Source organism: Terrapene carolina, unplaced genomic scaffold, assembly GCF_002925995.2.
Source record: "Terrapene carolina triunguis isolate 2854851 unplaced genomic scaffold, T_m_triunguis-2.0 Scaffold84, whole genome shotgun sequence".
In the NCBI taxonomy this organism is placed as follows: domain Eukaryota; kingdom Metazoa; phylum Chordata; order Testudines; family Emydidae; genus Terrapene; species Terrapene triunguis.
In genome coordinates, this window is record NW_020664435.1 from 41,752,472 (window position 1) to 41,780,313 (window position 27,842).

Consider the following 27,842-nt stretch of genomic DNA (forward strand, 5'->3'; position numbering starts at 1 on the left):
GTTTGTTGGGGGGCATTAGTATCAATATTCCAATATTCACTTTGGGCCAGATTCTGACACCCTTATTGATATTAAATAGTTGTTACATTGATGTCAATGAGACCACTTGTGGAGTAAGCTGCTGCTCCACATCAAGTGGGGTATCAGAATGTAGCCTTAGAAAATGTTCTGACTACACAGTGATTTAGTGAGACAGGCAGAAATGTGATTTAGTGGAAACAGGAATTCCTGAGTTCTAGTTCCAGTTTTAGCTGCGGCTCCCTCTGTAGTGTTGGTTAACCCTTCTGCGTCAATTTCCCCTTCTGTATAATGGGGATAATAGTACTTACTGACTTTAAATTAATATTGTGAGGATTATCTAATGTTTGTAAAGTGCTTTGAAGTTGACATTACTATATAGGTATTAATTATTCTTAAACAGTTTATCAAATGTTTTAACTTGTTTTTCTCCACTGCTTCATAGATTCCAAGGCCAGAAGGGACCATTGTGATTATCTGACCTCCTGTGTAACACAGGCCATAGACCTCCCTCAAAATAATTCCTAGAGCATGTATTTTAGAAAAACATCCAATCTTGATTTGAAAATTATCAGTGATGGTAAATTGTTCCAATGGGTAATTATCTTCACAGTCAAAAATCTACACCTTATTTCCATTCTAAATTTGTCTAGGTTCAACTGTATGCACATTTTCTTTCTTAGAGAGAGAGAGAGAGAGAGATCTGGAACCCTGATGATGCATGGTTTAACTAAAGTTGTGGTATTAAATTGATTTACAGCTTTGTTTGTGGATACCCTTACACTGGTTTAAACCTGGTTATCTTGCATATAAGAATGGCCTTACACTGAAGCCTCATCTAACACTGGTTTATTAAAACCAGTTTGATGGCACATCTTAAATTAAGCTTGTGAAAACTTGTGTGTAGACCAACCCTGAGACAGAGGATGAACTTTTTCTAACTGAACCTTCTTAGAAGGAAAAGCAGAATTAGGATCTCATTTGTTTGTAGAGATCTATATGTGGAGAAAGGAGAGTCTTGTGCTTAGACCACAGGGCAATCAGGAGACCTGGTTTCTACTTCTAGCTTTTCCATAGTTGTTCTTTGTGTCCTTGGACAAATCACTTCATCTCTTTGTTCTTCAGTTTTCTCATCTGTAAATTGCACTTTCCTACCTCACAGGAACGTTGTTAATGAAGCTTTAATGAAATAATGTTTGTAAAATGCTTTAAGAAACCTAAGGCCTGGTCTACACTTAAAAGTTTTGCTAGCATATTCTATGTTGTTTAGGGGGGTGATTTTTTTGCTGACATAGTTGAGCCAGCAAAAGCCCTACTGTAATCACAGTTAAACTGGCAAAAAAGGCCTTTTGCCAGTATAGCTTTATTTCACTTGGGAAACTGGTATAAACTGTACTGGCAAAAGGACTTTTTTGCTAGTATAAGCTACGTCTACACTAGGAGGGTTTGCCAGTATAGTTTGTCTATGAATGTAGACAAGGTCTAAGACTGAAGGTGCTATAGACATGCCTAGAATTAGCAGCAGTAGCATTGTTTGACTCGAGTTACTACTTTCAGATGCGCTATATACTATAGCCTTCATTATTCTGTTACCTGTCCTCCTGAAGTTAAGCCTATTACATGCTGCGTTATTGTCTTGTTTGTTTTGTGTTTGTAAAAACTCAGCACAATCTTAATCTTCCTGGCGAATCTGTTGTGACAGAAGAGTAAGTGCAGGAGGAGCATTAGGATGCATGAAAACGTTAGTATTCGTTTCCTTTGGCTCCCTTTCCATCGGCTTTGCTGGCAGCTATGCTGTTGTCCTAATGAGAGCTGCACCAGGGTTAGACACTATTTCCTCTTGCTGTAGTTTTAATGTGAGTAATGTATTAGTTGACAATAAGAAATGACTCTAGGGGTGGAGCTGCTTCCTTCAAGCTGAGCATTAGGATGTTGCCAGTTGTCCCAGTTTCAGCCTGACGAGATACGTGTGTGGAACAAGGTGGATGATTTAAAATAATGGATCTGAAAGTCCCTTTTTCTTCTATCATGCTGAAACAGGATTTTTCGGAATGAACAGCTACTTTTCTCAAACAGGAAATGCCCTAAAGTACTGCTATATTATGACATGGATCAGGCAACTCACTGGAAAAGGCAGGGGCTTTAAAAAAGTATGTAATATAAGGGAGAATAGGAGAAGGAGAATTTACCATAATGCCTTTGAAAATGTTCTTTCACATGCTAATAAGTTTAAGGCACAATCATTCCAGATTAGATACAAGTTTATTTGGAAAATCTACATTAAAACAACTGAGAGTTTCTGATGTATAGGTTGAGGGTGCATGAGGAAGGGCAGAGTTAAGGCTGTTTGGGAATGTTCCAAACCCTTTAACCCCTAAAGGGTTTTTTTGTTTTGTTTTAAACTAACATTTCTTGATATTCATACATAGTAGCAAATTTAGTTTAAAGTTAAGAGAATTTTTTGTCTGTTTACTGAGTTTTTTAAAAAATGGCATCAATATATCACTTTTAAAGTGTCATTTTAAGCTTCTTTTGTCAACTGAAAAATATTTTGAACAAGACCGTCAAAGAAAAATTCTCGTATACTCTGAAAATAAACACATGCAAAAACTTTTTGTTTGCTTAAGAACAGTGAATATGGGGGTTACATATAGTTATTAAAAAGTTGATTAATTACAGCTTATTTTCTTCAAATATATCTACTACATGAGTTCTCAAGGATGTTTAACAAAAAAAAATCATAATTTCAATTCAGAGTAAAGAAAATTCACTTAACAGTTTTTGAGATATAGGCCATTTTAAAAAAAAATAAACTTTCAGAAAAATTCTCCTAAATCTTTGGAGTAAATCTGGCAATTTTGGGGTCAATCCAGTTTTGCCTGCCAAAGTAAAAGGTTAAAAATAGAGTATGTAATGGAATCTGAGTGCAACCTTAATGACTCAGGATGATATTGTTACCCCTTTTTGACCTGAACAGCTAGTCAATTTCAGGACCCTGGGGATGTTTCAGCTGGAAGTAGAAACTGATGATGGAGTCTGGTATTTTCTTGGATGCAATCTTATTCATTTACAAGGAATGTACAATGTCCTGCTTCTCCAAACACAGGAGGAACCAGAAACAAAAGGAGTTGTTTCTTAGTTTACAGGCACAATCTTCCCTTAGCCAGCAACCCTGACCCAGAACCTTTTTCTAGGCATGCTGTGGTTACAGGCTACTGCTTGGCTTTCTTGTTGCTTTTGAGCTTCTCTGTTTCTTGTCTGTCCCCTCCAGCTAGACTTTTTCCCCACACGCCAGTGGTGCTGGTACAATTTGTATACTGGGGATGCTGAGAGCCATTGAATCAAACTGTAAACCTTGTATATGATGGAAAGCACTTCAAGCCAGGGGATGCTGCAGCACCTTCTTCCACTCCACCCCACCCCCGCTCCCCTAGTTCCAGCACCTATGCCACAAGCACATCTGATCAGAACAATGCCCAATGGAACCATCCACCCATGTGTTGCTAGTTACTGGGCAGACTAGATTATGTCAATGTTTTAGGTATGGCCCCTTAACTGTGTCTTACACCTATCTTAATTGAAGGGCGTGTTCACACCTCATTTTCAATGAGGCTGTAATTCAACCTATAACAAGGTTTAACCCAGCTCATAACAATATCATCCATTCATAATACTATAGAAAAAGTACTGACAGTGCCATTTTAAAAGTAGCCTAATATTAAATAATGGTTAGCTGGTGTTGAGGAGTCTGATTAGTATGCATAAAAATTAACATGTTCTGCCTTCTCTTGCTCTAGGTACAATTATCTGCTCACTGATTGTGGGAACACCTGCCAAAATGTGCATTCATTCATTTACAGCAATTATGGGCAACATAGTGAGAAAAATACTAAGAGCTGAGGATAAAGAAAACTCATCTTAGATTAATATGTCTTCTATATTTTTCAGTAAATGGCGTGATGTCCCAGGACTTTAGCACAAACTTTTAGTCACTGGTGATAGCTCATGAATATACAAAATAAAACCCTTCCACCACCCCATCATTGGTGGTATAACCAATTTTGACTTTAAATCAATATATCACTATCTAAATGGGTTTTGTAATTTGTGCTGTAGCCCCAGACACTGCATGATCATCAGTAAGGATAATGTTTAGGCATTTCTGTTCCCTTACCAAAAAAACAGCTGACTTAAAGAAGAAAATGAGTTGCTAATATTGTGGTTTATATCCTCTGAGGACTAACCAAGAAAGAGCAACATAGTCACATTTGAGCAGATCTGTCATTCTCTTCTCTTCAAGTACCTTTGTGCCCTCCTGATTCAGGGCTTCTCTGGGGGCTGAAGAGGCCACTGGTGTAACTTAGGTAGCCCCTCAGGGCTCTCTAACATCATGTCAGCCTGTCCTCAGATGCCTATAGGCAGGCTGTGGCACCACCCCCAATATGTCCTTCCCATGGCTCAGATGCCAGGTCTTGCAGGATAGTCTGTGGCTGTCTTCCTCAGTTCCTACACTGGGGGAATTCTCCCTGGCCAGATTCAAGGATTTTTATGCCCTTTTATGTCACTCTATCAGAAAGGGGATGGTGTTGGAGTGAGAATCTCACCCCTAGTGAGCAAGGTCCAGTGGGTGAAAATGAGAGAATCCATAAGGGGAGGACGGCCTCTGTGTTTCCATTTGCCCATCTGTAAAATGAATATAATATAATACTTGCCTACCTCAGGGGAATATTGTTGGACATACCGGTAATTAATTAAAGTCTGTTTGTTTTGAGATCCTTTGATGAAAGGCACTGCAGCATATAAGTGCAAAATATTGACAATTATTTTTGACTAGAAGAAAAATAGGTCTGGAGACCATGCCTAGTACTGAGAGACTTAAGAAGCTCAATCTATTTAGTTTATCCAGGATAAGTTTAAGAGGTGACTTGATCATGGTCCCCAAGTACGTACATAAGGAAAGAGATTTCTGATAGTAGATGGCTCTTTAATCTAGCAGAAAAAGACATAACAAAATCTACTAGTTGGAAGCTGAAGCGAGACAAACAGACTAGAAATAAAGTGCAAAATGTTAACAATGATGGTAAATAACTGTTGGAACAATTTACCTACGTATGATAGTTCTCCATCACTTGAAGTGTTTAAATCAAGACTAGATACCTTTCTAAAAGATGTACTGATGCTCAACCAAAAGTTATGGGCTTAATGCAGAAATTGCTGGGGGAGGTTTGTTGGTCTGTGCTATGCAGAAAGCCAAACTAGATTATCGGAATGATCCTTTTTGGCTTTAAAATCTATAAATCTATCTATATGTGACTCAGATTCTTTCTTTCCTCCCCCCTCCACTATACTATACCGTGATGTATTAGAGATTACTATTAAGGTTGCAAACCATTTTACACAGAAACACTGGAAATTAAAGTGTCTGATATTCAGGCTAGATCTGCTTTTTAGTGACTTCAGCTTTGTTCCTACTATGATTTTTCACCTACAATTTTATAAATAAATAAATTGCTGATAAATCAATTGTGGGCACAAAATTATGCTTGCAAAAATGGGGAGCTGGTTTGAAAATCAAACCCATGTTGAGTAAGTGTGAAGTTAAAGCAAAGAGTTTATGCTTAAAAGAACCTAAGTGATACAAGGATTAATTTTTCCCTCGGCTGACAAAAAATTTCCCATGATTTACTTGCACCTTCCTTGTAGTATGGGTTCATTTTAGTATTATTTTTAAATTAGCTCTTTTAATTTAAATTTTTGATCTAACTAAAGAACAGTAAAAATAGATTCCCTGCAATAACATATTGCTCTGGGAAAACTCTGTGGTATAGAAACAAATAATCCAATATCCATGAGACAGTTTTTATTCTTCATTCCAGTATTGTAGTGAAAAAGTATGGTGTGTGTGAGAGTGAGGCATCTAGCTTTGCTTATTCTAGTATAGAATTAAATATTTGATGTGTGTTCCATGTGGACTTTGGAGTCTAGGTTTGTTCCATGCATTTTTTAAAAAAAATCTTCAATTGTATTTTGCTTTTAGGCGTTTTATATCTTCAGTATGGAGATGAAACAAAACAGTTAAGGATGCCGAATGAAATTACAAGCACAGACACGATTCGTGCCCTCTTCGTAAGTGCCTTCCCCCAGCAGCTGACAATGAAAATGCTGGAGTCTCCCAGCGTTGCCATTTACATCAAGGACGAGAGCAGAAACATATACTATGAACTAAATGATGTAAGGTAGGTAAACAGTGCATCAATAGCGTGAAAAAGAGTTAAGCTGATAAATATCTAACAAATATCAGGTCTGACACATTGAGGCAAATTCAGTGGTGTCTGAGTAATTTGGCGTTTTCACAGTTTGACACATGCCTTAAGCTATATGTACCACATCTGTTGCACAAGCCGTATATGTATGATGTACTTTATTTAAATATTGATGCAATACAGATAACTTTGGTTAGCTTTTACAATTAATATTTTATTGTGTTTTTACCAAAACATGAATATTTGAAATATTAAACATAAAATAATTCACAAAATGGCCTTAAAACAGATCCCTGTCTCTACTGACAGAAAGTCTGATGTAAAGGGGGGTGGGGGAAAGTGTCATGGGTGTTTTGGGGCACAGTGTGGGCTGGAGGGAGTGTCATGGAGCAGAGCTCCACTATTTATCATCTACCACCAGCATACAATCCGTTACACCAGTGGCAGAGGCTGGAGTGTACCCACTGCTGCTCTAGCTTCCATCAGGACTGGGCAACTGGATACCTGCCACTGGTCCTAGGTGCTACATTAATACAAATAATTAATAATAATAATTAAAAATACTTCTGAACTCAGCCAATACTGCATACTAGAATATTGTAAAGATCTGGTTTGTGTGTGTGTATGTGCATGTCCTCTCCTGGTTGGAATCAGAGCTGCTCAACCATGTTTCTTAAGCCCTGAACTTCTGACACCAATTGGTATTTGTGCTTTTGGAGCAGAAGGATTGGAATGTTAACCCATAACCACCAAGAAGTTCCCAGTGGCCTACGTGCACAGCAGTTACAACCATGTGCCTGGCCACAGATTTGTTATGGTGTGAAAAATAGTTCAGGGATATGTGGCATATGTTTATACCAGACTGTTTGTAAGATAGTATATGATAAATATCAGAACAGACACAAAATCACAAGAGCGAAGCAGAAGAGAAAGAGGGACAGAAGGAAAAGTGTTCAGTTCTAACACTGTCAAATAGTGAATGTAAAACAGATGTGCAAATAAAAAAATACACAAATGTATACCTGTTATCAGAAAAGTTTCAGGTGGAGTGGAATGGAGATATGGTGCGAAATACAATTCACTTCAGAGATCAAATGCCCTGTATTTAACTATGTTGCCTTAAAGCACTACTTTACTTCAAGCTGTCATATTTCTATAAGATAGCTATGGAAATTATTTTTAAACCAAACTTGACATTAGTTGAGTAAACTCTCTCAACCATCATTTTAGAGATAGAAAAAAGAGTAGATTGTTTGGTCCAATTAAAGATATTACCTCACCCACCTTGCCTCTGTTTATGGCATCATCATTTGTGAGTTACGAGTGAACTGAAAAATGAGAGAACTTTCCTTGCATTGAAAAATATATTAACAAAGAATCATTCCGTGTCAATATGGAGAGCAGAATTCTGTAGTTTAGATTCTTCATGCAGATCTCTGAGCAGAATTTTGTCCTTACCTTATATGTAACATCTGTACTGTTGGCACTGAATATTATTTAATTTTACAGACAGTAAACATTGTTCCCAAATTATTCACTAACTAAACGTAGACCCATCACCTCTTTTAGATATTGATATTATCTTAAATTCCATATTTGTAAGACAGAAAAGAGTTTATGCTGCCATAAATAAACGAAGAACCTAAATTTGCTACAGGATAGGTATTTCTTGTGCATTCTACATGTAGTTAACTCTCATCAACTCTAAACTTCTCATTAACCATACATTTCTTAAACAGATGGGACTGATCTGTCTGTTAAGCTATGTGGTTTTTTAATAGACTACTTGAAGTCTACAGCAGCAGTGCAAGTTCTGGCTAGTTACAGATTCAAAGCAATCGCTGACTGTAATATGACTTTAAAAGAAAGAAATTAGACCAGCCCAAGAATACTTCACTTCATTTTTTTAAAAATGATAATCCTAATGAGTGAGATCAGTCCACTAAACTTGTTGCTGTACCTGGAGGAAAGAAATTCAGTCTTTTGTGCAAATTCTCTTGAAATCACTAGTGTGAACTGAAAGGAATCACAGTTTTGAAAGGACATTAGTGTGTTTAGATTGTTGCCGTTAATTAGATTGTTGCTGATTAGTACAGAACAAGAAATCAGCAGAACTCAGTGCAGATTTCTAATCTATGAAATTATTGTAAGGTAGGTTTTGAGACTAATGTAAAACATCTGTTGTCTGAATGAGTCAGTTTATAAAAAGACTCATGAATGACAAGGCTCTTTGTGCTAATCTTAAAAATCTTTTGGTGTTTTCTTCTAACAATTTGCATCAAAATTCTGTAGTTTCTTTTATCAAAGCTGTGCTTTTTGATTAAAAAAAAAAGCTGTATGAAAGATTGGAGGCTTGAAAGTTTGTTTTTACATTCGCTGATGAGTTCTTAATCGCTATGGAATGTTTTCAGTTTTGCGAACAAACTACCATAAGTTACATTTGCCTCAAGAATAATTTCAAAAGAGTATTTTTCTTTTGATTTGTGCTCATTAGAATAGCAGAAATTCATGTGTTTGTGTAGAGTACACAATAAAGCATTTAAATATTAACTTAAACCCTTTTGGGTGCATTGTAAATATTGGAGCTTTATTATCTTACAAAGTATTTTCACTCTGTGCCGGGGATCTTGAAAGAAACTCAGTACCACCTGATTTTTATGGGTGTGGACCTGTACTGAAAGAACGATACTTCCCAGGGGAAAGAGAACTGAAGTAGGTTTTGTTATTTGTTTGTCTATTTTATAGCAGTAGGGTTTTTTATTGGTCAGTTGCAGCAAGATCGTGATGGTGGTTGTCTGTTGCCTGAATCCTTAGGGCAAGCAAAGGAAATGTCTAAAATAAAACTCCTTTCATCTACTATCCTTGTTGATATTTTTGATTCCAGGAACATTCAGGACAGATCTTTCCTTAAAGTTTACAACAAAGATCCTGCTCATGCATTTAATCATACATCCAGAACTGTAAATGGAGATATAAGGGTAAGTGCCAGAGTTGATTTATATTCATTTTTATTTTATCTCCTGTTTTCTATGTGAAATGTTTACATTAACGTATATAGTGTGAATACATACATGCTGCAAGCGGATGACACTGATCCATGCTGCTAACTCATTTATTGATCTATTACTTCATTCCTTGTCACTATTTACTCTAACAGCTCTCTGATCCCTCATTCATTCACAGTAAAGAACTGAAATCACAGCACAATATTTTAGTAATTTGTTTCAGAATGGAAATTGAAGTCTCATTCATTAGTGGGCACCAAACTCTTTCTTCTTTTCAACAGAGCAGAGCACGGTTTAACTTTACTCTATTAGTAGGCAACTCGCAACCCCATTTTCAAAAGCTTTCCAGTTGAGCTCCCTGTCTCCTGATGTGCTTCATAAATGGCCATCTCAGACTCAACATACTAATAAATGCTTTGCAGTTTTGAAAAGCGCATCAATTTTTGTGTGTCTATTAAAAATACCATAAATGTAGTAACCTTTGTAAAGGTGAAATCTTTGCCTTTGACTTTGCCAAGAAAGCTTCTGAAATTTATTCCCTTTGTTTTCTTTTTTGTTTAAATATAATATATAGGAAATAATAAAGTCATATTAAGCCTTCAAGAAGGATACAGTTACTAACAAGTGTGCTGCTTGGTTTTTAGTAACTTACACATGCTCCAAAGCGGATGTCAAATGTTCTGAGGAACTCCTGTAAAAATATTAGTTTATAATTGTGCATCTAGTTCTTGATTTCACAATTTCTTTTGCATCTGCCACAGATCTTTGCTTTTTTGGTTTGATTATATTTAAGCACTTTTGCAGTTGTAATGGTATAGGGCATTGTTGTTTCAGTTCAATTGTGGCAGTTGTTCAGTTTCCTGTGGTATTTTCAACCACCTCTCCTATAATTATTTTATTTAAATATTTGAATTTTAAAACATCATAAAACAATCTCTCTGATGGGTCAGAAAATCCAATTATCTGATTATTCACCTCACTGCACGCTAAAAATCTGTATATAGAGTGGTAGCAGCTCATGTAGGGGCCAATCTGATAAATTGCTATGTGTCTCCTGCAAGGTGCTGAGAATCCTGAAATACTGTTGACTTCTATGGAGCAGTAACCGGATGTATCTGAAATATATCATTAATATCCTAGGGCAGGGCACATTTTCGGTGCCTATAGTAATGTTAACCATTGTAATAATAATGCATTGACATTACATCATTAGGCCTAAATTGTTATTGTCCCACTTGAAAGGGGGGCTAAATGTAACTTTTTTGAGTGTTGTGTGCTGGACTGGTATTCAGACATGTTTTGCTAATGTGTACATAAAATCAAAATATCAGCAATCTGGATTACTTCTTTGGCCCTGTGTCAGATATTTACTATCTAATAAAGTTGTTTCAAATACAAATGTTGGCTCTCTGTAAAAACAGTGGTTAAAATTTGTATTGTTCACGTTAAAATATAGAACTGTGCAACTGAGATTATGCCCACAGATACATATTGAGTATGGCTAAACTCTCTCCCTCTGGCCACAGTGGGATAATTCAAAAATAAAGGTGGCTCCCTCTGTACCAATGCAGGAGGCTGGACTAGAAGACATCTTAAGGTCTCTTTCAGCCCTACGTTTCTACGATTCTGTGATTATTTTACCATGTTCCTCTCTACTCTCTGAGGTGGTTCTGGGAGTGTGTGTCTTACCAGAGGTGGCATTTCAAAATCTTCACATCTCCCAAGAATAGTTATTTCCTGGTCTATGGCCAGCTCACCTGGGGATGTGCTTTTGTTAGATCTCACAAGCTCAGCAGAGTGGGTTTGGTCAGCTCTTGGATGCCCTTTTCAATTTGAGAGGTAGTCCCTTCAAGTCAGAGCTCAGGACATTGGTGAGGAAGCATTGAGAAGCCTGAAAAGAAGCACTTGATTTTATGTTTTATTGCTTATATATGCAATCACATGAATATATATGGTGGAGAGGGAGAACCCAAGAGTAAGAATGCATTCGTTCTGCAGCTGCATTGAGGCAGACAGATGTAGGATATGGAAGAAGTTGGGTGGTGGGAAAGATATCACTCCAGTCTTCCTACCTTCACCATGGTGCTTCGATAAATTGAAACTAACTATACTAAAATGAGAGGGGAGGAAGGAGTAATTACTGTAAACACAGTGCTTAGCATTAGCATCTGTTTCAGTAAATCTAGGGATAAAGCGTTTATTGCCTGTCCTGTTTTAAGGAGATTACTTTTGAAATGTATCAGAGGGGTAGCCGTATTAGTCTGGATCTGTAAAAAGCAACAAAGAGTCCTGTGGCACCTTATAGACTAACAGATGCGTCATGCGTCTGACGAAGTGGGTATTCACTCACGAAAGCTTATGCTCCAATACATCTGTTAGTCTATAAGGTGCCACAGGACTCTTTGTTACTTTTGAAATGTGAATCAACACCGTACAAAGTCAGATCTTGTCACACATCTTTTGTATTATACTTAGGATTGGCAGAATTAGATGTTTATTTTTTATAATGTCGATAGATAATATTGATGTTTATTTTAAAGCTTTTTTCCTATTTTTATTATTTAAATTTTCACAGTTATGGAAAATTATGGAGGGGATCAGACAATAATTATTTAATGACAGTCGACATTGAGACTCAAAAAGTTAAAGCTTTATAGCCATTAAAACTCAAATTGCCAACATCACATATCCAAATATACGAAGTTAGTATCCTTAAATCAAAGTCTAATAGATTCTCAAGCTACATTTTTCTTACTTTGCCTATCAGTAGATTTAAATATTCTTCATGCAGTTTGCAGGCATTTCACCCTTGTGACTGTTCCTTTTAATTTTTGTTTAACTAGCTTCCTCATTTTTGTGCAGCTCCCCTTTTTGAAGTTAAATGCTACTGTGGTGGGCTTCTTTGGCATTTGTTCCTATACAAGGGTGTTAAATTAAATTATATGATGTTGCTATACCAAGGGGTTCAGCTATATTGATATCCTGGACCAAATCCTGTGCTCCACTTAGGACTGACTCAATAATTGCCTCTCCCCTTGTGGGTTCCAGGACAAGCTGCTCCAAGAAGCAGTTATTTATGGTGTCAAGAAATTTTATCTCTTCATCCTGTCCTGAGGTGACATGTACGCAGTCAACATGGGGATAGTTGAAATCCCCCATCATTATTGCATTTTCTCTCTTTGCAGCCTCTCTAATCTCCCTGAGTATTTCACAATCACTGTCACCATCTTGGTAGGTGATCCTTAGTACATTCCTACTGCTGTACTGTTATTGTTCAAGCATGGAATTTCTATCCATAGAGATTCTATGGCACATTTTGATTTGAGATTTTTATTTCATTTGACTCTATGCTTTCTTTGACATATAGTGGCACTCCCCCATCAGTGCAACCTACTATGTTATATATATACATATATGTATTGTACCCTGGTATTAACCGTCCCACTGGTTATCCTCATTCCCCCAAGTTTCTGTGATGTCTGTTATATCAAAATCCTCATTTAATGACAGGCACTGTAGTTCACCCATTAGTATTTAGACTTATACATTTTGTCAATATTCAGTTACTTTCCTTCATGTAAGAGTATTTCATTTAAATATGACTGTCCCTCTCTAGCTCCTAGCTCTACTTTACCAACTTCTTTCCTATCGTCTTTGTGAGAATATAGAGTTCCCTCTTTAATAAATTAATCCCTAAGAGATGTGTCTGCCTGCACCATGTGCTCATCTGCACCTGTCAGCTTTCCCCTAATCCTTAGTTTAAAAAAATCCTCTACAACTTTTTAAAGAAAGACATAGAGGTAATAAATGCAAGATCATGCTTTTGTGGTCTACAGATACTTTAAACAAAAGCATCCAGATTATGGGAGATTCCTAGCAGTGTTTCACTGGATTGTGTTTAAGTTAAAAATCTTCATGTCATTATAGGCAAAAAGTAAAAATACAAGTGTTGCCAAAATTATCGACCACTTGCTGATTTTTTTGTAACAGTCTTAGGATATGTCTATACTGCAATCACAAGGTGTATAGACATACTGAGCTAGCTCAGGTACCAGAATGATTGCACCGTACCATTAGGGGCGGGGAGTGGGATTTGCAAAAGGGGACAAGGGGCCAGCATGGCGACACTGACGCATCCCCTGGGAACCAGACAGGCGGGAGGGTTAAAAAGGGGCAGCTCTGTGCATGAAGCCCCCTTCTACTCGGAGCAGGCTGAGGCTGCTCAGGTACCAGAACAGTGAAGCTGCGGCAGCTTGTGCTCCAGTGCGCACTAGACTTGCGAATGATTCCTGGGCAGGCTTGTACAGCCACGCTGAAGTGCACATTGCTGCAGCTTCCATGCTCCAGGACCTGAGCTAGCTAAATGAAAGCTAGCCTGGGTATGTTTACTTGAACTGTAATCACACCCTGTGACTGCAATATAGGCATCCGCTTAGAGTGTAACTCCTAAAACTGAGAACAAATATTTAAACATGTAGTTGTTTGAATGCATGATAATGCTAGGAATACCCGTAGTACGTTTATAAGTTGCCATACACTGCCTTACTGATCCCTCTACCATAAAACATTTTCTTTAGGAAAAAAGCCAAGATATGTATATCTGATACAGAACTTCTAAACGATACAAATATCCTCTTTCCTGCTGTTTTGCTGCCTGCTTTTTCTAGTGCTCTTGTTGTCATTGAGAGGTTATGACAACATGAGCCATACTGTATTTATAAACATCATGTGTTTCCTTGATATGACTTGCAGTGTCTGCCAAACAGAACACATGGAAGAAACATTTCTCATTAGCTCAGCATTGGTTTTGGTTATACTGATTTCCGGGACAGGAAAAATGCCTTTCTTGCTCAGACTTAACTTTCGGACAGTGGAAGCAAAGCCTGTGAATATCCATGAAATCTCTTGAACAGGGAGGCTGCTGCTGTTTTAGCCCACATGTTTTGTCTAAGAGCTTCTTCTAGCAAAACAAAAGCAAAAGAAGTTTAGTGTTAAGAAAATGTAAAGACAAGCTTAGCTGAAAGTATTTTTGTGTTCTAATACCTGCCGGATGCTTCTAGAAAAGGAGTTCACCAAAAGATGTAAGGTAAGATGCCTATTTGTAGTGAATATGGAATTCCTTTTTCTTTTTGGCTAAAGGATATATTTAGATTAACTGGGGATTTAAACCAGAGATCAAAACTAGATTTTTTTAAAATCTTCCAGAAAAAGAAATGTTTTATTCCCCTGTTGACTACCAAAACTAGTCTTTATGTCTAGTTTAAAATCTGTGTATAGAAAGTAATAATTCGATTATTTTCTAACTTGTCATTTGAAATCTGGTTGAGAGTTCACCATAATATATAAATATAGTATCTGATGCTCTAGGATTGTTTCTGTGACATGAGTTTTACTATTTTTAATGAATGAGCTATTACTAAGCTGCCAATTATTCATGCTGCTGTAGGGAAGAAGACATTGAGAGGTAGCTCTATCTAATCAAACTGTTATGAAATATAATAAATGTACCCGTGCTCTTTCATTCATGTGTCTTACATATACTATAAAAATTACCCCATAAATGATCTAGATTATTGAGAAGGTGGCTGGAAGATTAAGAATTAGTTCATTTTTATTTTTAGCTATGAATAAAACAAAATATAAATCTCAAGTATCGCACATAAAATGATCTGTTTAAATGTACAGATCCTGAGCTGTTTGGATGGAGATCTCATTGTGGCTTTTTAAATAATTAAGTGGTAATGTGCTATTGTTAAATTATATTTATTTTGAAAAAATGTCATTCATGTTCTATATAATTATATAGATTCTGTAATATATCAACAATCTAAAAGTAACATTTTAAAAAGTTGCCAAAGAATAAAATGGATCTGTTAAAACCAAGTTCTACCTACTTATTTTCAAGTTAAATGATATCAAACTTGATCTGAAAAAAAGCATTTTAGCCAACATCAACTAGTCTAGGAATAGGAGTATGCCTCACCCACTCTGCAAATACCAGGAGTCTCCCAGTTATATGTTACTCTCTTTTTAGATTAAGATATCACAAGTCTGTCATCTGGAAATCCCCAGTAACTTTTTCTGTGAAGAAATAGATCCAGGCTCCCACCATGATACACTCATTTTAATAGTGATTTTATTTCCTTTTAATGGCCTCTCTTTCTGGCTGAGGGTTGCAAGCAGCTTGCTCTGGAGCATGTCAGTACACCTCTTGCGTCATCCAGATAGAATTATTTAAGAGCAACTCAAGTTTTCTGTTGGCCTGTGACGGAGTCTGGAGGCCAAGTGTCTAACACAAAGCCCAATTGTGAGGTTGGCCTTCTTGGGCAAAAGTCCCATTGGCTTCAATGGGAGTTTTCCCTGAATAAGGACATGAGAATTGGGTTTGGGTCCATTTTTATTGTTTATTATTGCTTTTATTCTTAATCCACATACTTTTACAGAAGGTTTCCTGGTTCCTATTCCTTGTATGTTTTACTCTTTCACAGCCCTTGCTTTTGGCAAATCAATTTGCAATAGTGTGGCTATTTATCTCCATTTCCTAAGTATTTGGCAGAGTCAGTCATTGCTAGAACTCGCTAATGCAATGACATACTATAAAAATACTCATGGCTGCGTCCGCCATTGTCAGAAAACAGTCCTCCCTTGTAAATAAGGAAGCTTATGAGAATTCAGAAGACCCCGTAAGCTCTGGGATAGCACTCGAACCAAAGATGGCTTTCGGTCTTCCATACAGCTTTGCACATCTGCTCTTACCTCAACAGAGATTAAAAATCACCTTGCTGAGGTTAATTTAGTCTGTTGTGCTCTCTGTGACACCAGCCTGGTTGGAAGGAACAGTTCTTCTTTCTTTAAGCCTGACATTGCTTTATTTAATCAGGACTTTACTTTAGCCTTCCCTGGCGTTCTTCCGTATTACATTATCTGGAAGTACAACTCTTTGTACAGGATCTGAGTTCCTTGCTCACAGCTGAGTCTTCAGTTCTTTGTTCAACCAGTTGCTTTCCTCTAGGCAAATATAGCAGCCAAAGGGCCAGATTCCATAAGGGAGATAAGGCCTACTTTGTCTTCATCCTCTTTTTTCTAGAGAAGCAGAAAAGAGATCCAACTTTTGATCTTTTTGGAGACTCCACCCACACAGCTGTGGTCTTTGATTAGATGGTGTCAGTTCTAATCTGGAGTCAAGAAAACTGATCGGACTCCTGAAAATATGAGCAGTACGAACAGCCCTTCTTGGATACACATAAGATCTGGGGTAAAAATAATCTGAGTTGGCATAAACAAGACAGCTGCAAAAATCAGTAGGCAAAAGGGCACTGTGAGAAAGTATATGGTATTGGAATCCTATCTCTTTCTTTAATGTACAGAAACATATCTTTAGGCCTTAGGACAATTTGCATGTGATTGAAGTTTAACATGCAAATTAAGTGGCTGAACAGGCCGAAAGGTTTGTTGGATAAAGTTGGTTCCTCAACCACTCAGTTTTTAATCAGAGTGGATAACTTCTACCCTGGGGATGCCTACTTTTAACCTTAGTTATTTACTTCAGCCAAGTAAGCAGTTTTGCATCCAGTCAGCTAAACTGCAGTCTGTTCTTGGTGGATGCTTTGCTGATGCATCAGCAGATCCCTGGATGTATGTCTCATTCCTCCAACAGACCCCATTTTATCCATCTATTATGGTGAATGTAATCCAGGAAGCCCAAACAGTCCTCTTATTAATAGTCTCTGATTGGATCCTGTGGTCTAGACTGTTTACACAACATGGTTTCAGACAGTGGCATTAAGATTCTTCCAGGAAGGACCTATGGGAATCAAACTTCCCAAGTAGTTTTTTGTCAAAAGTGGCTCTCTCCTTAGACTAGTTACAACAGCTCATTCTGTATACAATGAAATCTCTCTTAAGTCACCACTCAATGAACTACCAAAATTGTGTGGCCTGGAAGAGTTGGTCTCTAACTAAAGTATCCCCAAGGTTTCAAATACAATTTTGTTCAAAGTGATTGCAGGTTACAGGTGGCCCTTTCTTCAGGTTTCCCTGTATTTACAGGTAACTCTAACAATGCTTAAGACACTCAACAAGTTAGTTGAGCCCTGAGACCCCCCACGTCTCATTATATTACTTGTCTGTCCTGGTACACTGACTGCTAGTGTGACAAAGTTCTGTCCTTGACTCCGTGGGTCCTGCGTTTCCTGACGGATTTTTGCTAGCCTCAGAGGCTCACTGTGACCCTCCACATAGCCCTTCTCTCTCTAGAGGCAAGGGTCACAGTCTACTGAGCCATTTTCATCATAAACCAGCAAGGTAGGTGAGGAGAAACAACCCTCCCTCACACAGTCTCTGTTGTCTCCCAGTATCAGTGATTAATCAGGGAGGGGAGGGGGGAGCCTGGGCCCGCCCTCTACTCCGGGCTCCAGCCCAGGGACCCTAAACTTAGCAGCTATGAAAGCTGACTTTTTGGAAATAGGGCATGTACAATTCCCTGGGCTACTTCCCCACAGCAGCCCCCACTCAATATCTTCTTCACAGTTACCTCAGGGCCTCCTTCCTTGCACCTGATATGGATTCGTACTACTTCGTTCCTCCAACAGCACAGCTCCCTCCTATAGCTCCTGACACCCATCCCGCACTGACTAACTGAGAGACTTTTAACTAGTTCCAGCCAGTCCTTAATTGGCTTCAGGTGTCCCAATCAATCTAGCTGTCTCTCCTACCTTCTAGAAGGATCTTAATTGGCCCCAGGTGTCTTGATTAACCTGGAGCAACTGCCATTTGGTTACCATGGTACCAGGGATTTGTTTAGCCTGGGGCTAACATACCTGTTCCTCACTACTTTACTGTAGCCATCTGGCCTTGCCCCATCACACTAGATTGTCTTTGCATTTGTCAAATGTTGAACAGAAGGAAGTAAAGTTGAAAGAAAATAAATGTTCACATAACAGAACAATTACTCTTGAGACCATGATAGCAATTATATTAATGTGGTAAAAGAGGTGTTAATCCAAATACTCGCTGGCCTCCTCTATAGGAGTGGAAGATTCAGCCCACAACAAAGCAAACCAGTTCTGCAGCAGGTTCACAGTAGCATATGCCACAAAGCCCAGCTGCATGGGGGCTCCCTATGCACTGTTGTGTGGGATGAGGAAAGGGGCTAGTGGATCCATTGTTATACTCATCCACTGACCTTTCCTTCCTACAGATGAGGACTGAAGATAGTGCTGGGTGCAAAACTTGTGACATAATGTTTTCCTTCTTATCTGATGCGTTCTTATCTAGTGGTGACAGTGGGTTACAGGTGTAAATATGCGTAGGATTTAAACGACAAACTATATTGTATCCTATATATATTGTAACCTAACCTATTCCATATTCCTGTAATAGAAAACATGTTTTGACTCAGTCATTTGATAATTCCAGATGAGACTAAAGGTTGTTTTTCCTTATTCTTGTTTAATCATAAGAAATTGTTCAATTCTATTTGGCTTTGGCACAGTAGGAAAAGCTACAAATATGGAACAAAAATAAAAGCTGAATAGTAGATCAGAGAGTCAAGAAGCCATGCATTTATTTTGATTTATGAGATCAGTTACTTACAGGACTTCTTTTTTTAAAGAGTAGAAATCTGATATACAGCATATTTAAACCAAATAAAAATGCTGATCTGTACCAGAGCTATATATGCTTGAAACTATTCCTTTTTTGGAAAAAAAAATGGATGAATCCATCAGTTAGGCAGTGCCCCAAGGAAGTGCTGGAATCGAGACTGGTTTTAAGGATTTGGCTTTCAAGGCTGATGGCGACTGTATGCATTATCTTGACAATGCATTTGATCTCTTAAAGGGAAAGGGAAGGAAATGCTTGTTACATCTGCACAAAGCAGGCAACTTTTGTTTATGTACTTAAAATCCTATCTAAAAGCAGCAGTACAAAAGTAAACCAATCAACCAAACAAACAAAGCTATTTGAGTATAACACTAATCCCCAGCCATTTCAAGGGCTCCTACCTTAATTCTACAAAAATCAGTACAGCTTTTATATGTTCATTCCAAAGAGAATAATAGCTTTTGGTTAGGGTGGGCCATAGTATGCTGCTGAGTTAAATGTGGATATTGGCAAACCAATGATATAATTATGTAAAACCAGCCTTTTTAGAATAGAAATGTGTTATGTTTCAATGTGTTTGTGGTTTTTTCATTCACAATGACACCCTGACATAGCTTGGCTGAAATGCACTCGCTATCATCCAAGCTGTTTTGTCTGGAAAGTGCACTAAGGAAGAAAATGAGAGCTTTGTTAACTTCCTTCTGTTACATTTGGTAGTTTAAAATGAGGGTTGTTTTTTTCTTTTTACTTTCACATTCTGTTTATTTGTGAAAAAAGAAAACAGCTCCATGAAACATGCCCATAAATACTATGAAATGAACTCATGCTAAGCTGGCTGATCTGGATGTTTGCTTTTGTGATCAGGGGTAGAATTATGCAGTCTGGTACCAGGGAGATAGCTTGTGCAGCAAAATGAAGGTTGGTGGTGAGAGAGAGAAACCCCACACTGGCAGGCTTTGGTTTCTGGCATGCTTGTGTGTGGTTATGTTGATGCAGAATGTTCTGGATCTCACACATGCATCAGTGTCTTTGGAACATGGTGTTCCATTTGTCTTAAGCATGGCTGGACCCAAAGCTTCTACTGGAGTGTCTTAGATGGATGCTAAAAGTGACAGAAGAATTCATCCTCATTCCTCTCTCCTCCCTTAAATAGTACTCCACAAGCATACCAAGGAAGCTATTTCATTGAAAACTAATCTACATTAACTGACAGCTAAAGAGGTGCAAATGGGTTCAGGGAAAATATGAACAGCCTAGTGCAAATTTAGAGCCCTTATTTCTACCTGAATCCGGACCAATATATCTTCCAAGCTGAACTCAATTTAGGTAAGAAATGAAATGTATTAGCATCATTATTATTGTTATGCATTGCTTTAAATGCTCCTGCAACTCAGCTGTATTTCCCTCATCTGTAGATTGGATTCCTGTTTTACCCTGAGGAAACAATTGTATTCCCAGGAGTCTGGTCTACAGGAGTGGGAGAGACAATTGGGTGGGACGATGGACAAGGACAAGCTGCCACAGGTGCCCTTGGGACAGCGATCATATGTATGTGTGGTCTCGAATTGGATTGTATTTTGGGAATGGCATGGGACACAACCATTTGTGCAAAAGATGGGGCTTTGCCACTCCTCACACACACAAAGGGCTTGTTAGAGCTTATCCGGCCATTGTATAACCTTGGAACCTTTTGAAGTTCTCCATGAATAATCAGAGTTGGATTAGCAGTTGCATATTCACTTAACCACAAGTGCTTGTACACATGTTGGAACATCTGTTTCAGCATTTCCAGTTGGGAACCATTCCCACTGCACCCAGATGTAAAGTAATGTAAAGTCTCTGGGCTACTGCACTGAAATGCAACTTGTAGAACATCACTGTTCTCTGTCGTTTCACGAGGGGAGCATGTCACTTTCCCCCTTAAGCTTCCTCACCAATAGAACTGGACAAGCTCGTTATGCCTAGTGTGGAGTCCATTTGTAGCTTTGAAAGTGCAACTCCAACACTGTTGTTCTGATTTACAGAAGTATGAAGCGACAGAGGAGGGCTAGAGCATTGCTCAAGCTTCAGCAGGGAGTGTTGGGTGTGTCCCTGATCCCCACACCCTCACTCTCTCAGGCCAGGAAGAGCCTGAGGCATTTGCCCATCTGCCCCACTCCCAGCTGTAATTTGACTAAAATGCATTTCTCTTACCCCCCATAGGCTGGGTTAAACACACTGGCTTAAATTGGACACATTCTTTCTCTCTTCCTCTCCTTCCACTTGCCCATTATTTTCTGCTGGGTAGGTACAATATAATTCATTGTGATTGCAGTCAATAAACCAAAATCTCCTAGCTTTCAAGAACATTTCTGTGCATTCTTGCTTCTCACCCTCCAGTTTCTCCAGTCTCGCATTCCATTTTGTCATTGTAACCTTCTGACTTTGGTTTTTCCCCCCAGAATCTCTCTCTCATACTTCGTTCTCTTCTCTTCCTCTGACTCTTACCCTTTCTCTCTCCAAGACCTAATCTTATTTTTGTACCTCTGTCCTCACAATCTGTTAACCCTTTCCTGACTCACCCATTACGCTCTCTTTACCCCCAGATTCTCTCTCTTTCTCTTTCTGTCTCTCACCTCCAGTCTCTCTCACAGATTACCTACATTTCTTTCTCTTTTCCTTCCATAGTCTCCCAGCCTCACTTCCCTACTTCCCACCCCCACACTGCCTTTCCTTTCACGCTTTCTTCCCTGCTGTCATGGTTTATGGATTATTTAAATGTTACTTTGCACCCCATAGCTGCTGCTGTCTTTTAGGCTTCTTTAGCTTTCCGATAACCACACGTGACATTTCCCTCCTGCTTTAATTACTAACCCTGCAGTAAAAATTGCATGTTACTGAAACAGTTGTTTTTCCTTAATGATGGAAATGATACCGGTATTGTAACAATCAGAACTTTCTCAGTTTATTTACAGTGTTGGGAGTTTTGGCAAGTCCAACACAAGCAGACAAACATGGGTAAAAGAGAAGACAGGAGAAGGGAAATAGGAAAATAGGTGTTTCTTTTCTGGTCTGCTGGTGTCAGGGTGATGGTGGTTGTCAGCTACAGAAGAGAGGTATAGTTCTTTACTTGGGCAAGAAGAGACCTTAGGCCAAGTTGGAAGGTGGATCAAGGTAAAGTCCAGCTAGTGCAGTGCTTCTCAAAGCCGGTCCGCCGCTTGTTCAGGGAAAGCACCTGGTGGTCCAGGCCGGTGTGTTTACCTGCCGCGTCCGCAGGTTCGGCCGATCGCAGCTCCCACTGGCCGCGGTTTGCCGCTCCAGGCCAATGGGGGCTGCGGGAAGAGCGGCCAGCACATACCTCGGCCCGCGCCGCTTCCTGCAGCCCCTATTGGCCTGGGACGGTGAACCGCGGCCAGTAGGAGCCGCGATCGGCCGAACCTGCGGACGCCGCAGGTAAACAAACCGGCCTGGACCGCCAGGGGCTTTCCCTAAACAAGCGGCAAACCGGCTTTGAGAAGCACTGAGCTAGTGCACATTTACTCCCTCTCTCAGGTTGTGTCTACACTTAACAGTGGTATGTACAGTACATGCACTGCACGCCCCTAGCATGGGTATAAATAGCATTGTAAATGGTGAGGCACTGTTGTGGGGAGTAAAGACACACCAGAACCTTAGGGAATGTACTTTTCATAGCTCTCTACATGCCCAAGCAATACCTCCCTCATCTACACTGCTGTTTTTATCAGCATAATGTTCTGCTGCCTCTCTGCTGCCAGAGCCTTTCCCCACTGCAGTGTGAAGCTCTGGCAGCAGGGAAGGGCTTTGGCGAGGGGAGGCAGCAGAGGAAAGGCTACCCCCCCACCTGAGCTTTTCGCTGCCGTTTGTAGCTACACAGCACAGTCTGGGTACAGCCTGCTTTTCACTGTGGTGTGTGGCTACATGTTCCCTACATGCTGCTGCAAGAGTAGACAAGGCTTCAGTGTCTGGAACCAATGGGCAGGCATCAAATGAGAAGGCAGCAATCAAATCCAGGACTGGCTGTGGTGTGCTGAGAAAATCCCAAAAGCACCATGGCGTGATACCAGTTTACTCCCATGACTTGGAAGAATAAGGAAACACATGAAAAGGACAGACACAGAGCAAACAGACAAAAAGCAGAGCAGACCCAAGCTCTAGGTTTTACACTTCTCAGTCCATGGAAAACTACCAGGCTCTTCACAGAACTACCAGGCTGGCTTTCCAGAGCTTTCCAGTAGCTCCTATAACCCAAACAAACTTAACTTGAAAACAAGAAAATATTGAGCAATTTCAAAACGTGCCTGTTTTAGCAGTCCTAGGTCACATCAACAAAAGTTCAACTCTCCAAGAGGGTTCTCCAAGGATCCAGCAGGCATTGGGTGATTTCTACTGCAACCCCAGGTAAATGGTTTAAAACATTTCCCTATAGTTCTAAGGTAAGAGTTCATAGGCCTTAAACCTGTTAGTCTCTCTCCTATAGCTAGGTTAGGTCATTTAGTCCCATTGTCACCCCTTTAAGTGTTATGTTCTCCTTCCTCATGCCGCCTCTCCTGCAACCTTTGAGTTCCAGGATATGCCAGCCACAGGAGCCCCTCCCTGCCCCCGGCATGCTGCTGCTGACCTTCCTCTTCCCTTATTGCCTTGCTGTCTCTCCCAGGGCTGGCTAGTATATGATGTGGTCAAGGCCTTGTCTAGGAAAGAGGGAGGAAGCTTGGGATTCCAAAAATGAGGTGGGATAGCTAATAAGGAAGGTAGAAGAAGCTGTGAGTATCCCATTCTGGTTATATCATCTCAGTTTGAGTCTTGGGGCAGAGGGAAAAGACAATGGAAAACAAGGTGAAAATGGAGCCAGAGAGTAGATTGAGTGAGAACCCTATATATAGAGATGTAACAGGTAGGGAAGAAGAGAAAAATGCCAATGAAATCAGCACAATTGTAGATGTGTATAGTTTAGCACAGCCACTGGTGCCAGCTTAGCTTTTGGGGGGGCTTTTATATATATATATATATGTGTGTGTGTGTGTGTGTGTGTACCAGTGACTTCCTTTTAGCTAGAAAAACATGTTTATTTGTATTGAATCACCTCTGGGAGAAAACATGAGGTTTAAATTACAGGAGAGTGGGAGGATTGCAGCTTGAAATAATAGCCGATCCCATAGTCCCTGGCTCATGCAGCTTCAGAAAAGGGCTTGTTATATTGACCCTAATTTTGTGACCCCAGAAATAACTGGAGAGGCTTGCAGAATCTTCATCCCCCACAAGATTCACCCACCCCTACTTGCCTGTATTTCATTTCTGATAAATGTTTAATCATGTGAAATTCTTGATTCTGCCGAAATGCTGCCACCACCAAATGACCGAACACACAATTTAATCTACAATATTAAAACATTTAAAAAATATATTCTGCAAAAAAATGATGCTGGCTTGGTATTCAGGTGCCTGGGTTTAGTGGGTTCAGACACAGCTTGCCTAATGTTGTAAGAGCCATCTCTTCTACAGGAAGTCCTTCTACTTCCTACTGAAGCACAAGTACTATAGAGCTCTTTACGGTGGTTCACACTAGTTGATATTTAAGTGATTTTTAAAAAGAAATGGGACGTTTGGAATGAATATAAGGTGATGGAATTTAAAGCACCTGTGTTTACCACAGACATACTCTGCTTTAGCAAGTGCCTTAGGAATCTGTGAAGACCTTGTTAAGAGGTAATACAAATCAGAAGGTACGCTAAGAGCGCAGAAACTAAATCATCTGTGAATGTCACAACTCTAAGCCTCCTTATACTGCTAGAACTAGTCTCTTACCTCCCCATCCATCTGGACCTGCCATCAGAACTCAAATAACAATTCTGACGGGTCCATTTTTTGATATTTTTGGAGCTGCCACAGAAATCTAAGTGGCTATAAATATAGATGGTTACCTGGAGGGCTGCTTTAGAAAATGTGAGACTATTTTTAAAGTTTGTTACAATGTATGGGAAATAATTCACAGGACACAGTAGCATAAAGATGGCGCTGGCTTGTTCCACTCTGCCAGCCGCATATAAACATGAGTACCAGCTGCCTGTGCTTACCCTTCACTGTCCCATGCTTTTCACTGGAAGGAGAAAAAGTGATATGGGGTATCAGGATGGGCCATTAGCACTTCTCTTCCCTCTTCTACTGAGAAATGGAAGGGTACAGATCTGGGGATCAGTTCCTCTCCTCTTAGAGCAAGGAGCGGATGGCCTTACTTATAGGCTGCCAGTGCTCCACTAAGCTGAGAAAGATGGGTGCTACAGACCCCCTGGCAGTCCTTGTGGACCTTAGCCCATAACTTGAGAGCCACTGATCTAGATGTTATAACAGGAATTTGTCATCTGTAACTTCTAATTTCTTGGATCAGGATTAGACTCTATGCTAGCTAGTATGTGCTGGAACTTTTGGTATTCACTTGAGGACCTCAGTGGCAAAAACAGCAGAAATCAACACTTTCCTTGGCATATTTCTGTGAAAACATCTCTGACAAATTACCTTAGTTTTGGGGTTTTGTGGGACTGTATTAGTTAGTCATGTTCAAGCAAAACTCTCATTGACTCCATACTCTGGCAAAGTTTGTCCTGGAGTGCAGGTTCAGGCCCTAAATTAGTAATAAACAGTCTAGTACATAAGTCAGCTTGTCTGTGTTTTTTCAAGGAAACAGTTATTTATAGAAATGAAAAACAAGACTAGCTACTTAAGTATTTCCAGCTATAAAAATATTTTAAAAGAGAAAAGGAATAATTGTCAGAATGGTCAGATGATAAAATGGAAACATCCTTGTGTCATACATATGCAGTGAAATAGATCTTTAAAAAAAAATCTTGTCCAACCTTTATAAATGATATTTTTTCCCCTTGTGTCTGTAACATTTTTCAACTAATAAAAAAGAGAGAGAAATTAATGGGAAGGGAAAATATCTGCAAAGCTCCAAGAGACTAATGAAGTTATTAGTGTTTTAGAGGAAATTAGGGAGAGTGGTGCAGTTAAGTGCCCAATGGTGACTTCAGCCTTTCACTAACATGGATTTTAGAGCAATAAATAGCCCAGAATTTTGTGCCTGATCCTGATGAAGCCTGGTGCTTGGTACCTCTCAGGATCATTCCCTTTTTTGTACTGTGTGTCAAGCTGAAAAAGAAACCTCATACGGAACATCATAAACAAGTAAATAGCTTCCAAGTAAAAGCAGGATAAGGCACGGCAAGATAGACAAGCCTTGAGGGGCTCTGATAAAGTAATTAAAATGGAGAGTGATGCTTGAGTGGTTTGTATGTATTATAAGAACCCAGAGATTGAATTGCAGTCTTGGTAATGACATGTCCATGCATTATTTATAAATTTGGGCTATGAATATTTTCAAATTAAAAGAGGCTTCATTCCTTAAGTAATAAAAACCTTCCTGTGCATCAGACATACTTGAAGCTTATTGTATATTGTGTCTGATGCGCAGGAACCCAGTTACAGTATAGCTGGTGTTCTGGGGTATACTTTATTATGCTAGAGTCCAGTTATGGAAAATGAAGCTGGGAGTGGACAACGGGATGGATCACTCAATGACTGCCCGTTCTGTTTATTCCCTCTGAAGCACATGGCATTAGTCCCTGTCAGAGGACAGGATACTGTGCTAAGTGGACCATTGGTGTGACCCAATATGGCCGTTCTTATGTACATCCTACCAGTTTGTAAGTCATTGCAGATCAACTACAGTAAGACACAATATTAATGGGATTTCTCACTGCAGGGTTGTTAAACTTTTTTTAAAAGGCTATTGGTAGAATGTATACTGCACTTGTTAGGAAGCGCCTGTGTTATCAATATGTATTAAACAATTTGTCTGGTTTCCACTTTTGGTGTTTCTGGGGTCCAGTTGGTCAGCAGTTCTGACTTTAGTTATAACTAAATCAAGCATCCAAATCCACATTTAAGAAAAGTGAGTGCTTGATAGGCTAGCTAAAGCTGCCAAATATAAACCAGATGCCTCAATGGTAGAGAATGTTTTGCTTCCTATAGCCACAAGAAACCCTGACTGATTAAATTAAAAATACAAATAAATGGATTTAGTGGTCTTTTTATGCCATGACATTCCATTAATATATTTCTAGTGCAAATATTTAATCAAGCTATTATTTTTAAAAAATATGAGTATACTGTGTGAAAATACGGTGAAATTCTAGTCAATACCAGTGGTGATGTTTTGTACATTTTTTTTAAAAAAATGGTGCTTGTGTCACAACATGCCAAAGTTGTCTGTAATGTGAAAGAGTTCTTCCATCTGCTTATTGAAACAGAAATGATATCTATTGATTAGAGCATGAGACTGTGAGTCTGAAATCCTGGACTCTGTTCCTAGATTTACCACTGACCTTAGTCAAGTCACTTAACGACCTTGTGCCTCAGTTTTCCCATCTGTGAAACAATTGTAATAATACCTTTCTCATTGAAGTGTTGTGAAGCTAAATTAATTTTTGCAAAGTGCTTTGGGGAAAACACCATAGAATAGAAAAGTATTATTCCAATCACATCCCATCATGGATGACCCCCCTCCCCCACTAATACACACACACAGAGTCATAAGAACAGTCACACCAAAGGTCCATCTAGTTCAGTATCCTGTCTTCCGACAGTGGCCAATGCCATCTGCTTCAGAGAGAATGAACAGAACAGGCAATCTTTGAGTGATCCATCCCATCGTCCACTCCCAGCTTCTTGCAGACAGAGGCAAGGGACACACAGAGCATGGTGTCACACAAGTCAGATATCAGGAATGGCAATATACAAAAACCTGTAGGAGAACACTTCAACCTCCCTGGCCACACAATAGCAGATGTAAAGGTAGCCATCTTACAGCAAAAAAACTTCAGGACCAGACTCCAAAGAGAAACTGCTGAGCTCCAGTTCATTTGCAAATTTGACACCATCAGATCAGGATTAAACAAAG

General features: G+C 39.3%; 1 protein-coding gene across 11 annotated transcripts in view; it reads left to right on the forward strand.

The window, feature by feature from the left end:
* Window positions 1-27,842, forward strand: part of KIAA1217 (KIAA1217 ortholog) — a 253,350-nt gene that overhangs the window by 143,414 nt on the left and 82,094 nt on the right. For 10 of the 11 annotated variants that reach the window (XM_024215983.2, XM_024215987.2, XM_024215992.2 and 7 more), the window contains 2 exons: window positions 6,056-6,254; window positions 9,166-9,259. In XM_024215983.2, coding sequence (XP_024071751.1) covers window positions 6,056-6,254; window positions 9,166-9,259 — 293 coding nt within the window. Of the gene's footprint in view, window positions 1-6,055; window positions 6,255-9,165; window positions 9,260-14,143; window positions 14,373-27,842 lie in introns of those variants that run through there. The other variant, XM_024215990.2, reaches the window with a different exon arrangement.